The sequence below is a fragment of the Protopterus annectens genome, chromosome 4.part1, assembly GCF_019279795.1.
Source record: "Protopterus annectens isolate FY-2018-M chromosome 4.part1, PAN1.0, whole genome shotgun sequence".
NCBI lineage: Eukaryota > Metazoa > Chordata > Ceratodontiformes > Protopteridae > Protopterus > Protopterus annectens.
Genome location: NC_056734.1, coordinates 604,234,416 through 604,250,778, shown reverse-complemented (window position 1 = coordinate 604,250,778; position 16,363 = coordinate 604,234,416). Strand labels below are relative to the sequence as shown.

Genomic DNA, 16,363 nt, shown 5'->3' with positions numbered 1-16,363 from the left:
GGGGTGATCAGTGGGAACCCTCCCCCTCACTGAATTCTTTGTCCTCGGTGACAGACTCTTCAGGGGAGTCTAGGTATTTCCTCTTACACAGTCTCTTCTGAGGAGGCTCTTTAGTGGGAATATCTAAGGAGGACTTGGAAGAAGGGTGGTCTTTGGATGCTAATTCTTGCAGCCTTAGAGCTTGCTGTTCAGGAACTGAGGTCAGTGTAAGCTCTGGTAGGACAGGGGTCAGAGGGTTAGACTCCAGTAACACAGGAGCCAACTGAGAAGTAGCAGTGGCCAAGGCTCTCTCCATGGCCTGGAAAGCAGCCCCCCCCCCAGGAGGGATGGGAGCCCGCAAGAAAGACCAACAAACTTGGAATGGGGTCACACCCTACCCCAAGAGACCCATCTTTAAGCCTGTAGATGAGGAAATACCTGCAGCTGGCACAGACTGACGTGGTAAAGTCGACTCTGAATAAAAATAGGAGACGATTCAAATCCCCTGGTCCCAAGGCAGAGGACCGATCCTGGGGGCCCATCAGTTCTGATGGCACCAAGGGAGACAGGGCCGTACCCAGAACAAAGACAAAGATGTTGTTGGTGCCGAAACCATTGGACCTGTGCAGTTGGAGTCAAAAGCTCTAAAGCCTGTGAGGATATTAGAGGAGGAATATATGTAGGGGTACTGGGAGAAAACTCACCTGCTCCAGTAGGGCGAGGGGTTGAAAAGATGAAGGAAGACCCATGGCTGTCAGAAGCTGGTCCACCAACCTCACAATATCAAGTTTGGAGAGACTCCTGGTGGAGCAGACAGACGATCCTGAGGTAGAATCAAAGGGGCTTGGAAGTTGACCCAGAAAGAGGTTGATCGTGGGAAGAGCATCTTGGCCTGGGCATATGGAATCCTTTAGTGTTTGGCACCAGGGGATAAATTATGGACTGCAGCTCCATAGGAGATGTCAGCACTGATGTGGTAGCTGATAAAGTCAGTGCCGATACAGAGGACATAGTTGGTACTGGTGCCAAAGTTGGTGCCGGTGTCGTAGTCGGTGACAATGTCGAAATAGGTGTTGACAGCACTGAAATAGCAGTTGGTGCCAAATAGTCAGTACTTTCTGAGATTTTTGGAACCTTAGATTTCGGTTCCACAGAAGATCCAATAGAAGAGCTTTTATGCCTTTTTGGTGTCTGCGCCGATGGAGATGTCAGGATTGAGTAACTAAATTTTGAACCAGAGGCTGGAGTAAACTTGTCGGCCTTGGCTTCTTCAAAGGGTGCTTTAAGCAGTGCTTTAAGAGTAAACTTTTTCTTACATTCTGCCAAGATTCTGTTACTAAGGCCGTGGCAGATAGAACAGTTACTGTCAAGATGTGATGCACCTAAGCAATACACGCATTTCCCATGTCTGTCAGACTTCGGCATTTTCCTGCTGTGCTCTTAGCACTGTTTAAAGCCTGTGTAGATTTTTGACTTCTTTGCCACGGTAAGCAAGAAAAAAAAGAGGGGTAGGGGGTTAGAAAAGACAGACCCACTCACACAGAAAGAAGAATCTACCAGCGATGGTAGGAAACATTACCTATTGGTAAGTTAGAGGAGGGAAAGAAAAAACTACCAGCTATGGTAGACGAGAAATACCAAGTGGTATAAGGGACACACAAAAAGCGCAGACACTTGACAACAAACTAATTGCATTGCTAGAAAAAGGTATTAAAGGAGGAAAACTTTAAATATAGAAAATTACAGTTGTATTTCAAAAAGATTATACTTAGCTGTCTATGCAGAACTATTCACAGAAACCCTGTATAAGCATGTTAATAGCTGCATAGAGGCAGCTGTACCCACCAGGAAGAAGTACAGAACTAACTCAAAAAACAAGCCAACCTGGTGGAATCACAAAATCAATTGGATGTATAACAGGAGGAAGAAAATCATGGTACAAATTAGGAGGTGCAGCACCCAGCAAGATAAAAGCACTCCCATCAAACTAAACAAACAACTCAGAGGACAAATAAAATCTAACAAAGCCAAATTTGAGGTACATTTGGCCTCCCAGGCCAAGGACAACCACAAAGCATTCTTTAGCAATGTCCACAACCTCAAAGGCAATACACATCTGTGTGCAGAGCTCATTGTAAATGGAGCCACCTATACTAAGCCAGAAGATATAACAAACCTCCTGGCTGATAAACTCAGCTTCAACTTTACTTTTCTCTCTCCGTCAACCTTCCCTCAGGAAATATCATCAAATATAACTCCCCTTATTATCACTAGGGAACAGGTCCTTAATGCTCTCTCTAAGACCAAGAACACTGCATCAATTGACCCAGACAATATCCTAGGATGCCTTCTAAATAGTATGAAACATGACCTATCAGGGCCTCTGGAATTACTATTTAACTGTAGCCTCCAAACAGGCTTTATGCCTTATGAATGGAGAAAGGCAACAGCCATCTATAGACCCGGGAAACTACAGACCTATAAGTCTCACTAGTCTTATATGTAAAGCCATGGAAAGAATTATCATGGAGATTATCAACAGAGATATTGTAAACCTCCAGACACTGGACCCAACCCAGCTTGGTTTTGTTAAGGACAGATCATGCTTACTCAACCCGGTGCACTTCTTTGAGAAGGTCACCAAATCAATGGATGAGGGAAAAATTGTTCACACTGCCTACAATAACCTGGCCAAGGCATTTGACACAATACCCCACTCGGGCATTGTTGACAAACTCAAGAGGTTAGGTATAAACCCGTATGTCACCCAGTGGATAGCCAACTGGCTCTCAGACAGGACCCAGGATGTTAGTATTGGGGAGTCCACCTCTACAAAGAGGACAGTCGCATGTGTAGTCCCTTAGGGATAAGTCCTTGGGCTGCTCCTTTTTGGCATTTACCTCTCAGAAGTCAAGGCCAATGTCAGTGGTCTCTGGCTGAATAAATTTGCAGATGATTACAAATTAGGAGCTGTCAATGAATCTCACACTTACAAATGTTCTACAAGAGGGGCTGACACAGACAAACAACTGGTGTCAGAGAAATGGACTAAAATGAAATGCCAAGAAATGCATAATACCAACCTTTGGGAAGTCATTCATCCTTAGTAACTATCATATTGACAACACCCCCTTTAGAGCTGACCCAGTAGTCAGGGACTTGGGGACACACATATATAGTAATTTAGTCTTTGATCATCACACGTCTACAGTGGTGAGGAAATCACTCTATGTTGCGCAACTTATAAACAAAGGTATGACATCCAAGTCCAATTATATCATTTTGTAATATATTTCATGCACCATCACATTCATAACTAATGTAAAGCATATATAACTCATTGGACATCCATGTCTTACATTACTCTTTATATATACCTCTTGGATTAACCAGCTATTTACAAGGAGTTTTACTTTATTTTTACTTTATTCTTAATATACTCTGACACACATCATTTTCTAACTATCTCACTTATATTCATTGATTATTACCCATAAGATTCCATGTCCAATTATATCAAATGCCTTATTAAGGTCTATGATAATTGTTGCTTCTTGTTTTCTATTCATCATATCTTCCACAATTTCTCTATCTTTAAAAATTCTTGACAACCCTTTCTGTTTATACTATATGTGCTATTCTCAATATTTTCCACTGTAATTTTAAATCTCTTTTGCATTATTTTTATAAAGATCTTATAATCATTACTATTCAATACTAGTGGTCTCCACCTTTTTTAATAGTCCTCTATCTTCCTTCAAACATATGAATGCAAGTATTCTACTACATAATTCTTTATATATAAACCCTTCATTTAAAATTCATTGAAAATCTTTAAAAATACATTTTTGCCAATTCCGTACATTTTTATACATTTCATACTTATTCCATCTCATCATGTAGCCAAATCTATATTTACTTGTCCTAAAAGTTTATCTAGCTCATTTAAGTAAATATCTTTTCCAACTCTTTATTCTCTTTCTGTTATGTTTTTTTAATTTCAATGCTTTTTTTTTCACTACCTTCTTTTTTCTTTAAACATTTCTTGTACATATTATACAATCTTTTCCTGAATTCTTTCTATTTCTCTTTTTATACTTTTTATTTATCTCATTACATTACCTTCTTCCTTTACTAATCTGCTTAAGTAACTTGATACTTCTCTTTTGCCTTGTAAATCATATATTTGCTTATATAAAACAATTTTTGCATGTTTCCTTTATTTCTTTCAAGCAATTCTTTTTCTTTGTCAATGTACTTTCTATCATTATGTTCTAAATCTTTCCATGTATTGCTATACATTATTTTATTTTACAAAAAAAGTATTTTATAAGATGTAATTTGTCTTTAAGAAGATTTTGATTTTTACTAAGGGGTTTATGTAATTATTTTTCTTATTCATGATTCGTTGATCTCAGTCATGTACTTTTTTGATTTTGTTGAAAAAGATGGGATTGTTTGTCTCATGTTTTCTGATGAAGTTCGTTGGTAATTAAAAGCGGATGAAAGACCTAAAACTTGTGGAGTCTGGCTCTGTTTTTTGCTTTTGGTTGGTGTGTTTTGCTTGGTTACTTAGTTTTGTGGAGCTGTGGTTGAAATTGTTTGTTCTTTTATTTTTCTCTCTCTCTTTTTCTCACATATTGCCACTGTAAAAACATTTTTAATATTGTCCTTAAATATCATTCACCATTCAGAACATTTTTATAAAATGTTCTCATAGTAATATGATCTTTCTATTAACTGGATTACAAATCTCTTTCCTTCTTCATTCCAGGCTTTCTCATTTATCCATTTTATTCCTTTGCCTATTTTTATATATTTCTTGTTTTCTATATTTCTAGCCATATTGCAACCTGATGAGAAAACCCTGCTTCAACTAATTCTCCTTCTACTAGAACTAAACCTTTTGTTACTATAAAATTATCTATTTCAGCTCTATACATATCCCTTTTGTAAGTCCATGAATTTTTGTCCCAAAGTTTTAAATCACCACATCTTATATCTTTTAACATTTTTCTTATATCATTTCCTTTTTTTACACTTGCCTCATAAATCACAAGTAAAGTGTCCCATTATTATAATATTCATATTTATCACTAAATAGTCTAAAATCTGATGAAATAATAAGCTTTCTCTTCCTTTACAATCAGTAGAAGCATATAATGCTATAATTCTATATACTTGTTCTTTCCATTTTAAGTCTACAATGGTTAATTTTCGCATTTTGCTAAAGTTACACGTAACATCTTTACTGCATTTCTATAGAATATGGCTATTCCAGAACATCTCTCATTTCCAAATTCCAGATTATCTTTTCTCTCCATAGTTTCTCTATTTGTAATCTTTCTTCATTCGTTAAAAATCATGTGTCTTCTAATATAATTACATCTATTTCATATGTATTACACCACTGCAAATTTCCTATTCTTCTTACTATATTCTTAATACTATACATATTTACAGAAAGCACTCTAACATTTTAATTTTCCCTTTTCTTTAGAGCCATGGTTTTATAAGTTCATAGGTAGTTACTAGGCTAGCTTTCCTAATAGGCCATTCTAAGACTAGCCAATTTTCTTTGCAAAGGTTAGAGTCAAATGCCTTAACCATTACACCAAGCCCTATCATTAGCTGTACATATTCTTTCATCTATTTCTTTTCTTGTTTTCTTTTTTACTTATCCCTTTAAATTTTCTTTTTCTGTCTTTTACCCCTTTACTAATAGATTTTTTTCCATTTTACTACCTCCCAATTTATGTCTTTATAATTTATTTAAACTTCTTTTATATCCTCTTCATTATGTTTTCCTCATCTAATTTTTCTTCTATTTCTACTACTACTAAACATTCTTCTCTTTGTTCATGTTCTTCTCTGTCTTTTTTCTTTTTCCTTAATATTATTTTCATTTTTGCAATCCATCCATAAATGTCCAATTTTGTTACATTTATAACATTTTAATTCACAAGTTTTGTATCATGTCCCACTTCCCCACAAATATAACATTTTGTTTTGTCACAGTTACTTATCAAATCTCTTTTTCCACAAAAATTATATTTTGGGTTGTCCTCAGTATTTTACAACATCCCATTCCCCTCCAGATCTATCATGTTTGGTATATGTATATTTTTTTCTATTTCAATTTTTAACATGGTACTAAAATCCCAGCCACCAATCCATAAACCTATTTTCTCATAAACCTTTGCAATGGCCCAATGCCCAGTACTTCTTTACATAAATCTTTTAAATGCACTTTCAAAAGCTCTCTTTCTACCTGTTTGAAATTCTACATGAATTTTCTTTTTTATTTCCCTGTTAAATGCTTTTATCACATAAAGATCCCATGACTTACAGTGTTTCTTTTTTCCAAATTCTTCAAGAAAATTTTTCTTGGAGAAAACAGTCCCAAATATAATGTCACAAAATGTCTCGCTGTTAAGAATAGATGCTCTTACCTCATGTGCTTTCATATCCAAAGGAGCTATTAAATTGCCCCACACTTCATATCTGTCCATTTTGTCTTCTTTACTTTGAATCTTTACCACTTACTTCCATTTTTCATTTTCTTCTGCTTTCTTTTCTGCTACTCCCCTTTTGTCTTCTTTTACTTTCTCTAAATATGTTTTCTTTTCCATCTCATTGCTATTCTTAAGGATTGCCTCTGCATCCTCATTTTATATTTTCTCCATAATGTCCCCCCAGGAAACATATCCTTCACTTTTTGGCTCACTCTGCACCACCCTTTACGTAAATTATCCTACAACCCTCCCAACTGGAGGGTTGCAATTATACATCTATCATTTGCTGACTCATCTCCAAACAGGTTTCTTTGAAACATTCCCTCAGAATCCTGCACACATTCTCAGGTCTTGGTAATTGCTTTCTCCTTCATTTCTTTCATCACTCAATCAATTCCTTCTCTATCTGCCTCCTTGTTTCTCTGGGCCACCTCTGCAGATGAAATGGAAACAGGAAGTGTTCCTCCAACATGGGTCCCTTTCACAACAATGACAAGTAGGGGAAATTCCCTGATGCCCTAGCCAAATTTCTCCTAAGAGAAATACCACCTCAGTTTTCCCCTGAAAAAAGGCCACTATCCACTGTAAAAGATACTTAAGATGTTATCCACTATCACAGCTTTTTCATACCAACCACATTCATGTATAATCTTGGCAACGTCACTCACAATGAAAGTTATGCAAATTAGTTTTATACCCAAAAGTCTTAAAGGTCCTACAACTCATGCTATGTCATGACAGTGGTTATTCGGAGGAGGAAAATTCCAGTGTAGGGTATGAAAGGTACTATCAATCTGCTGAGTCAGACAAAAAGTGACATCAGTTTTTTTCTAGTTTTCCTTATGGTACCATTTTATTGATGTTATTTCTGTTCTCTTCTCAGATTTGGCCATATTGCAGCACATTTTATTATTTTTTAATAATAGATGTTCTGCTTTCCTTACATGTTAAGAACACATATTCTATTTCATATGACACAAATATCTATTAACATAAAAGCCAAACCATTTTCCAGAAATTGTCAGAAAAAAAGTGATATTAAGTGCTTATTTTAACACTCTCTTACAAGAAATAAAAGCAATGGCTCTCCTGTGCATTAAATTAATGATAACTGATGCACCAAAAATCAAAGTAAACTTGTATGCCCTCCTAGGATGACAAAGAAAGGTAGTGGACACACTTGTGTTCAGATGACAAAGGAAGGTAGTGTGCACACGTCTGGATCACAAAGGAAGGTAGTAGGCAAACCTGTGATTGGATCACAAAGGAAGGTAGTAGGCAAACCTGTGATTGGATCACAAAGGAAGGTAGTAGGCAAACCTGTGATTGGACCACAAAGGAAGGTAGTGGGCACACTTGTGAAAGGTAGTGGGCACACTTGTGTTTGAATGACAAAGGAAGGTAGTGGGCACACTTGTGTTCAGTTAGCAGTCTGGTACTTAGGTCAGAACTACTAATTCTAAGAGTAGGTACAGCTTTATTAAAGAAGTAAAGAAAACTAGATGATGTTCATACTTTCCCAGAATGCTCTTATAGAAAGTTACTTGAGCCAATACATAAAAACAGCTGGTGAAAGAATAAGGGCAATATCCTAATCAGACAGCTATACAAAATGGAGCCCTCTTTGACAAGGAAGTACTAGAATAGTATGATCTGACCACTTATATGATGGCAAAAATCTTGAGTGAGGAACTTCCCAGAACTCCATCAATGTCCCTTCCTAATCTCAGGGAACCAAAGGGTGACATGCACACACACGTGCGCGCGCGCACACACACACACACACACAAAACAGATGGCCTCCAGCACGTCTCTTTAAGGCAGTGGTTCAGTGATGGGATAAGTAGATTTGCTTAATATACTTCCCACACTGCCTTCTGCCATTTGACTATGGAAAGGGCAGGGTTCAACTGCTTTTTACTTAGCAGCTTTGATGTGGCAAGAAATAATTCTAGAGTCCAGTCAAATTTCAGTTTATAGACCTTAAGCCGACTAGTAGAGTGACAGTACATAGGAATTTCAGGATCACACTTCCCAAACATTTGTAGTAAGATTATCTAGGATACCTCCTCTTGCTCTACAACATTCTGTGGTTTACAGCCAAAGTACTGCTCAGTTTTGTAACAGCTCTGACATCATCATCACGCAGTCGTTTTCTCCTTCCAGCATTATCAGCAATAAAGGGCAACAAAAACATACACAAGATTTAGAAAAATATTAATGCTATAATTTGAGGTAGGAAAAGAAGCATTGGCACAAACAAGGGCAGGGATCAACTGCTTTTTACCTCTATACCTTCCTAACCACTTCTAACCTCTCCTAAAATACTAACTGTATATGCTACTAAAGCATTTTTGCACTTTATGCATAACCTACCCAGGCCAACCTCCTTCCTTCCTCACCTCTTCTAAAATACTAATTGCATAAGCTACTAAACAGAAATGTTTTGCTTTTTATACAATACCCCAATTTTTTCCTGCTGAACTTAACTGAAACTGTTAATACTTTTGCTATTTTAGCAATCTGATATTAGCATTGTAGAATATTTAGAAACCTGTTAATTGTTATGTTATCTGTGTCTGAACTCTTACTTGTAATTAAAATTGTTTCTGTGGAGCGTTTCTCCCCGGGCCTCCACTGAAAATGGGCCCCCAAGCCCAGTGGACCTCCCCGGTAATCAAACTGAAATAATAAATAAACATTCTTCATGGTAGGCCATGCCTAATTTACAACCTCATGCTTACATGAGAACAGAGTTCTAATCCATGAATGCATAACAGATTACATTATATAAATGGGGTGATGCCTGTGTATATGGGTACATCATTAACTGCTTGTACTTCTACTCAGAAATAACCCAAGTGACAGTAAGGACATACCTTTCAGTGAGGACTATCACCACTAGGGAACATGGATATGTTTGAATGTTACCCCAAAGCTGCTACTTCAGACTTTAATGGAAATCAAATTCCGTTCTAGAAAGCCTATGAGCAGAAGCACATGTGATGAAAAGAATACATTCAACATAGTGTTACAGACTGTTTAAATGCATATCTAGGCACAGTATGGCTATTCCATGAAATATGGAACACTTACAAAAACGCCCATTTGTGCGTAGTAGTGCTTCACAAGAGCTACTAATTCCTGAATAGCACAGATTGCATGCATTATTTTTTGCTCACAATTCAATGCTTCACAGCCTAGCCATAAATAGCATGTAATTCACTCAGAAACAGGACCATTACTGCAAATTCGATCCTGTGGTTAGGACTCCTCATTTTCATAAGGACCATTTTTGGTCTCATTATAAGTGAAAATGCTTTTCAGAAGATTTTCCCACTCCACTAGAACCAGCCGCTACACAAAATTAAGAACAAGCAAAACACAAACTTTCAAACAGATGAAAAAAAAACACTTTGTCAGTATATGTATAACAGGAAATGTTTTACAGATGCTGGCATTCACTTGGTTTTGTTTCAAGGATCCTGCCCCATGTGCAGTGATTCATCACTTCATCATTGCATTCTTCCCCTCCAATGTTCTTATGGTCAGCCACTTTAGCATGATAAATACAGCTGGTGCTGTGACAGAGAGGGATGAAGCCCAGCCTACTAACCAGGTGACCTACGTTCAATTAGTGGTTTGGATGTCTGGGGCGCTGATAGAAAAGGATGGGTGTGCCCACCCTGGGAAAGGTGGCACACACTTGGGTGCACCTCATGGTTTATCCCTGGCAAAGGCAAGGGACATGCAGGGGGCACTGTTCTTAAGAGGAATATGTTGGGAACATGAATTAAGTCACTATGGAGATGGGACAAGACACTAGCATTTCCTTTTGTATACCTTTTCCTGGACATCAAACAGGTGCATGTAGGGGATGCAAAATATTAGTACAAAACACAATGCTGTACCAAGACCCTCAATCTCAACAGCATCAAATGTGTGTCAGGATAAGAACTGGAGAGGAAGGTGTGACAGTAGGCCTGATGCAATAGGAGAGGTCCTGGGGGGCAGCTAATCACCAGCTGCAAGGAACCAAAAAAAAACCCAATTTTTTTTGCAATATTCAGTAGACAGTTTCACATATCTCCTCTTATGTTAGGTTTTCTAGTAAGCTCAACTCTGTTGTCTAAATCACCACCCTCTGCAAAGTTTTATTCGTTGCCTTTGCCCAAAACAATGACATCTGCATAAAATTATTTTTAAACATACTTAGAATAATTTGTGTAGAATACTTTCATAGCTGTGTGACTGTTTACATCATTACATTTTCTGCTTCTGTTTTAATTTCTTTTTTGCATACTTGCATTGGGCACAGTTCTTGACCAAAAAATGTCTTCTGATCAATCAATCCAGTTACCAACTTAATAAGGAAATGAGCAAACAAACGTGACATCGTGCTAAAAAAAGAGCCCTTGTGGTAACAATTTATACGTATAATGGCATTTAAACAAACATTTACAGAAAGCTAAATGAGATAAAGACTTAAGGCACTGAAACAAAACACAGACTGGTAATCCCTATGAACTTGTAAGTTATTAATGAATATTCTGTTCACCTCAGTTTTCTTCCTGCTCAATGTAAAAGTGCCTTATCATGAAAGCTGACATAACTTGGAACTTTAGAGACTATACCTACTAAACAAGTAACCATCACATTAAAACACAATAATAAGTAATTCCTTTTGAAAGGAACAGATGAACAGTTCTGAAATACATTAACTACAATGCAAATGTTAATATATTTGCCAAAAAAAAAACTGTTGGTAATTTTCACTGGTGGTCTTATAATAACTATGTGCATTAAGACACCTGAAAGCTTGCATATAAAGTTTTTTATTGCTATCTTATGTGCTGCGATTAAACACCTTAATGTGCAAGTAGAAGAGTGGTTCTTCAATACCTTAACAGAAAATTATGCAGTGTCGATCGTAAAGAGAGAATGTAAGAAACAATACAGCAGCAACACTGCATGGTGTGACAGTATTAATCACGTATGTTACATGGCAGACACAAAGGAATTCAGCTAAAGGCAGAACACTGCAGTAAAAACAGAATTATTATGGACATAATGCAAACATTTAATGTCTGTTCACTAACAACTTGTAAAAAAATAACGCTTGCATATCTGCGTTAAGAACCATCGGACTATGTTAACATTTCTTCATAAATGTAACTGAAAAGCCTACTATATATACTCTTGGTTTGGGAGAAGCCTTCTTGGACTACTTCTACTCCTAGTGTACTGCATGATAACTCTAGCTTGTAAAATACAGAACATTAGCTATCCATTTACAGACAACCTGTAACACTAATATATTGGAACATGGTAAAGTGTGTGTGCACGCTAGAACAAAATACATGTGTTCTTACAATACAGGGAAAGTACATTCCACACTACAGATTAGTGCAAACAATCTTTTTACCTTAAAATAATCTCTTCTCAAGAAAATTGAGTCAGTGTATGCCCAAATAGGCACTACAAATGATTATGAATGAGTCATAAATAAGATTATCTAAAAAACCTTTACATTCTTGTGGGAAGGGATTTTCAAGCTTTGCTATCATGACCTGTGGTTAATGCTGAAACCCACTAATGTTGTAGCATGTCTTGAACATAATGGGGCAATATGTCTATTGTTTTAACTTGTAACATCTGCAAAGTATTTTTTGTATCTGCCTTGTACCAATGACCTTCCAGAACTATCCACCTGTTCTATGACAGTTCAACAATTTTCATGACATTTATTCTCCTGATTTTTTTTTCTGGATTCTTGTTCCAAGATTTTGTACCATCTTTAACAAGAAATATATACAGCATTCTCTCTGAGCCTGTTCCCCTCAGGTTTTCTATTGTGCTCTCTTACCTCCACACATTTCTCCTTTTTGTGAAGAACCTGACATTTGTACTTTCCTTAAACATTTCATACATTTGTCTCTTATGCAGTAACAACTGTGACAACAGCATACTTTACTCATCAAAGCTTTTTCAGAAATAGTCCATGTATTATCTTTCAATGTTTTGGTCATTTGTCTCTAGTTTAACCTCCATTCTGAGGAAGCACTGTATAAAATCAGATGCAACAAAATGATTTATTTTACTTCTTTGGAAAAAGTCTACTAGGCACAAATACCTCTTTTTTGGTGGGTGACTTAGGAATACTGATTTAGTTGAAACAAAGTGACAGTAAGGTGTTTATTTACAGCTCAGAATCGTAATTCATTTGCCAGGATGGGAGGTGCGTGTGTTATCAGTGCATCCTACAATGCCATCAATACACCCCTTCTTATAACACTCTCTCTCTCTCTCTCTCTCTCTCTCTATATATATATATATAGAGAGAGAGAGAGAGAGAGCGATCACCGTGTGACATTTGTCTTTTCTACTCTCCTTTCCCATCAACCTGTCACATTCAAGCTATTTACATAATAATTCCAGGAACCTATTTCTTCCTATTATTTTTCATTGTAAATGATAAGCAGGTTAAATTCCACATTTCATACCTTTAACTGGTGAACCAGCCTTACATAGCTCAGTCGGTATTATTCCTTCATATTTTTGAGAGCAAATGCTATAAAGCTTCTGTAAATGTAAACACTAGCAATTTGGCTGTCACTCAGGTATACACAATAAAATATTCCTGTGTCACACAATGCTCATAGCAAAGCCTGGAAAACGAGAAACACAGGCAGCTAATCTGAAACCAGTCCATGTGCCGTATTCATCTACATGCTGATTGTCTTTGAAAATGCCACTTGGATTTTGTGGGTTTCAGTCCACTGAAAAGGGCTACCTTGTTTAAAGTTATAGGTGGCAGACAAACTGAATATACTAACAGAGAAAAAACAACTGGAATTCAGGTCTTTGGAAAAGGGTAAGCACAAACTGCATAGGGAAAGATGGGAATTGTGGGAACAATACATACAGAGGGGGATGAGGTTTAAAAGAAGGCAGGAATTAAATGAGCTATGTAATGTTTGACTGAAAATGATTGGGTAGATTATAAGTGATGCATAATGTTTGCGTCAGTATGCTTTGTGATGTAAAATGCTTACAACTAGGATTGTGTTGGTGTGGTTTGTTTTCATTTATATAGATGTATGATTGCCTATGTTGTAAGTGGTGATGGTTTAAAAAAGATGTCTTCTGTTAAAAAAAAAAAATAAAGGCAGGAATTGAATAATTTATAAAATGTTGCTTACGTTATATGAAATATAGCAATATATGTGATGTATAATGTTTGTAAACGTGAACTTGCTAATATAGTTTTATTACTTTTATATAAATGTAAATTTGCCCATGTCACAAGTGATATTCAATAAAGGTATTTAAAAAATGTATTACGTAAAGTGTGTGCAACCTTCTTACCTGGGTTGAAGTCATATCATCTTCTACGTCATATTCATCCTAAATATAAACAAAGCAACAAAAAGGCAGTGTTAGTGGATTTTAAAGTTTACTACAGGAAGTTCATACTGATAACTGAACAGTGATTCATTATAAGATTTGCAGTAACGCAAGTCGTTTGTTTTTTTCCCATATTTGCATGTTTTATTTTTTTCTAAAACAAAACCATTTTATTAAGTTTTCATCATTAACAATAAGAATAAAATATCAACATAGCAGACAATATTTGATGCCAATTAAAAAGTTAACTTGGTCCACTCCTTAAACAGAGACATAATCAGCTGGAAAGACCTATTATCAATGCACACTCCTTCATGCTCTTAAACAAATACAGTTGCAGCTCATCCAAAAGACCTTTGGACCAGATTTTGGTGGCTCTTTTTTTGTAACAATGTGCACTTACAAGCACCCTGCAACAGTGGTACTGGAACACTGATTACTAAACTGAACTTTATGCACGCACACTGTAAAATAATAAACCAAACAACAAAAATTATGTCAAATACGTTACTGTAAAATTAAATAAAAATGGTTCTAGTCATTGGACTAGCAGGTTCTTCTTAATACAAGACAAAAAAGTAACAATTAGAGGAAAAAATGCCTTTATTTTTAAAGAAAATTTCATTACACCTCTGTTATATGTGAGAAGTTTAATAGAAACTATATCACTGAAGCCCTGCCCCTTAGTAGCATTTAAAACAATATGCCATTTAATCATGCATCTAATTAAAATATTTATGTAAATTCCATCATGGATATTTTTTTTATTAAATATTGGTAAATTCTCCAATTTCTCCATGCAGTTAGACTGACAGCAAGTACAATTATAGAAACTCTCAAATCTTCTTTGCAAGAGCTACCTGAATACAGGATTTCTTAGACACACAGTTCAGCAATGTCAACTCACAACCCGCGTGTAAAAGCCCAAATTCTACTTATTACATAATCTGCTGTACAGTTGTTTTACGTAATATATTCTGGCATTTTTGGCCACAGGATTAAGGCTACATTTTCCTTCCCCTCCCTTCTTTCTTTCTAACCTGTCTTCAGTCATTTCATTTCTTTCATATTCAGGAAGATGGGCTAATCTACTGACACATTTGAGCTGAGCATTGACCCAGACCAAAAGTAATAAAAATTGAACAAAGAATCATACCAAATTCTGAGTACATCCTTACACAGGTAACAAACAATATAAAGTAGCAGCAGAACTGTTAACAGCGGGAAGCACTTTAAACAGAGACGTACAGAAAGGTCATAGGTTAATGTTAGTCCCTGAATAGACTAAACAAGAAATCACTTCCACTAAATCAAAAAATCCCCATCATCTAGAAGGTTTGATGTCTCTCTAAACTCCCATAAAGAGGCTAACCCCATGGAATATGGACAAACAACTTAAAAGTCCTCCATCAATCCCCACATACATCTGCAGGCTTTCACTGCACCAAAACATATAACTCAAAATGGAATACATGTAAATTTAAAACTGCACTGTAACATAAAAATCAAATGTAAGACTGAAAGGGCATTATCAGTGAAATTCTAGCTCTAGCAAATGCACTACAGCAATGCACAAATTAAGTTTCTTTTGCTAAAAATTAGACAAGATCCTATTTTGGCGATAGTGAATCCTTTAAAATAGAACTCATCCAACTTACATGATTCCAAGGTAGAAACAGGTGTTCTGGCACATAGATCACTTAACTGCACTTTTGGTACGGACTATGAAATAATAAATCAAAGAACCAGAAGTATGTCAAAAACATTATTGTAAAATTAAATAAAATGCTGCTAGCTTTTGGACTTCCAGGTCCTTCTTTGTACAAACCATTTGTGGGACGTGGCTTGGAAAGCATACAAAGCATAAGGGAATAAACATCCTAATGTATTTATTGAAAGCTAAAAAGTAAATGCCAGGAAAAATATGATAGAGAACACAATAACTGTATACTTTGCTACAGTATAATAATCCACACAACACATCAAAAACTTCTGGAAGGGTATAAATAGATCTCTGGAAAAAAGCATTAAACTGTAAACTGAGCCAATTTTTCCCTTTCTTAATTTATCAAGGCATTGCTAAAAAAATGCAGTTTTCTCTCCCAGCCTACCTGAAAACAGTTAAAAGATTTGGGGGCCAGTTGTCAAAAAGTATTACATAAATACTTATAATTTAACATGTATCCTCAAGTATACAGTCTGCAAACAATACTCTTACTTTTAGTTTGAAGAGAATTCCATCCAAAACCGAGCTGTAAAACCTTTGCAGGTGGATCCCCCCCCCCCTTTTACTAATAGGAGGTCTTCACGAATCTAAGTTTCCTAAAGCTTGGAAATACAGTAAGATAATTTCAAATCTAAAAAAGTGGGAACTTTAGTAAAAGTTAGCATTAAAGATCAGTCAGTATTCTTAGGTCTATCTCTAACATGATTGAGGCAGCTTTAACATCAAAGCTCTAACC

The 16,363-nt window shown here is 36.3% G+C and overlaps 1 protein-coding gene across 1 annotated transcript in view; it reads right to left on the bottom strand.

The window, feature by feature from the left end:
* The window catches only part of CLCN2 (chloride voltage-gated channel 2), a 2,181,634-nt gene that overhangs the window by 218,508 nt on the left and 1,946,763 nt on the right, over positions 1-16,363 (bottom strand). Inside the window, 1 exon segment of the mRNA XM_044070805.1 lies at positions 13,863-13,901. Within this exon segment, the coding sequence (XP_043926740.1) occupies positions 13,863-13,901 (39 nt within the window).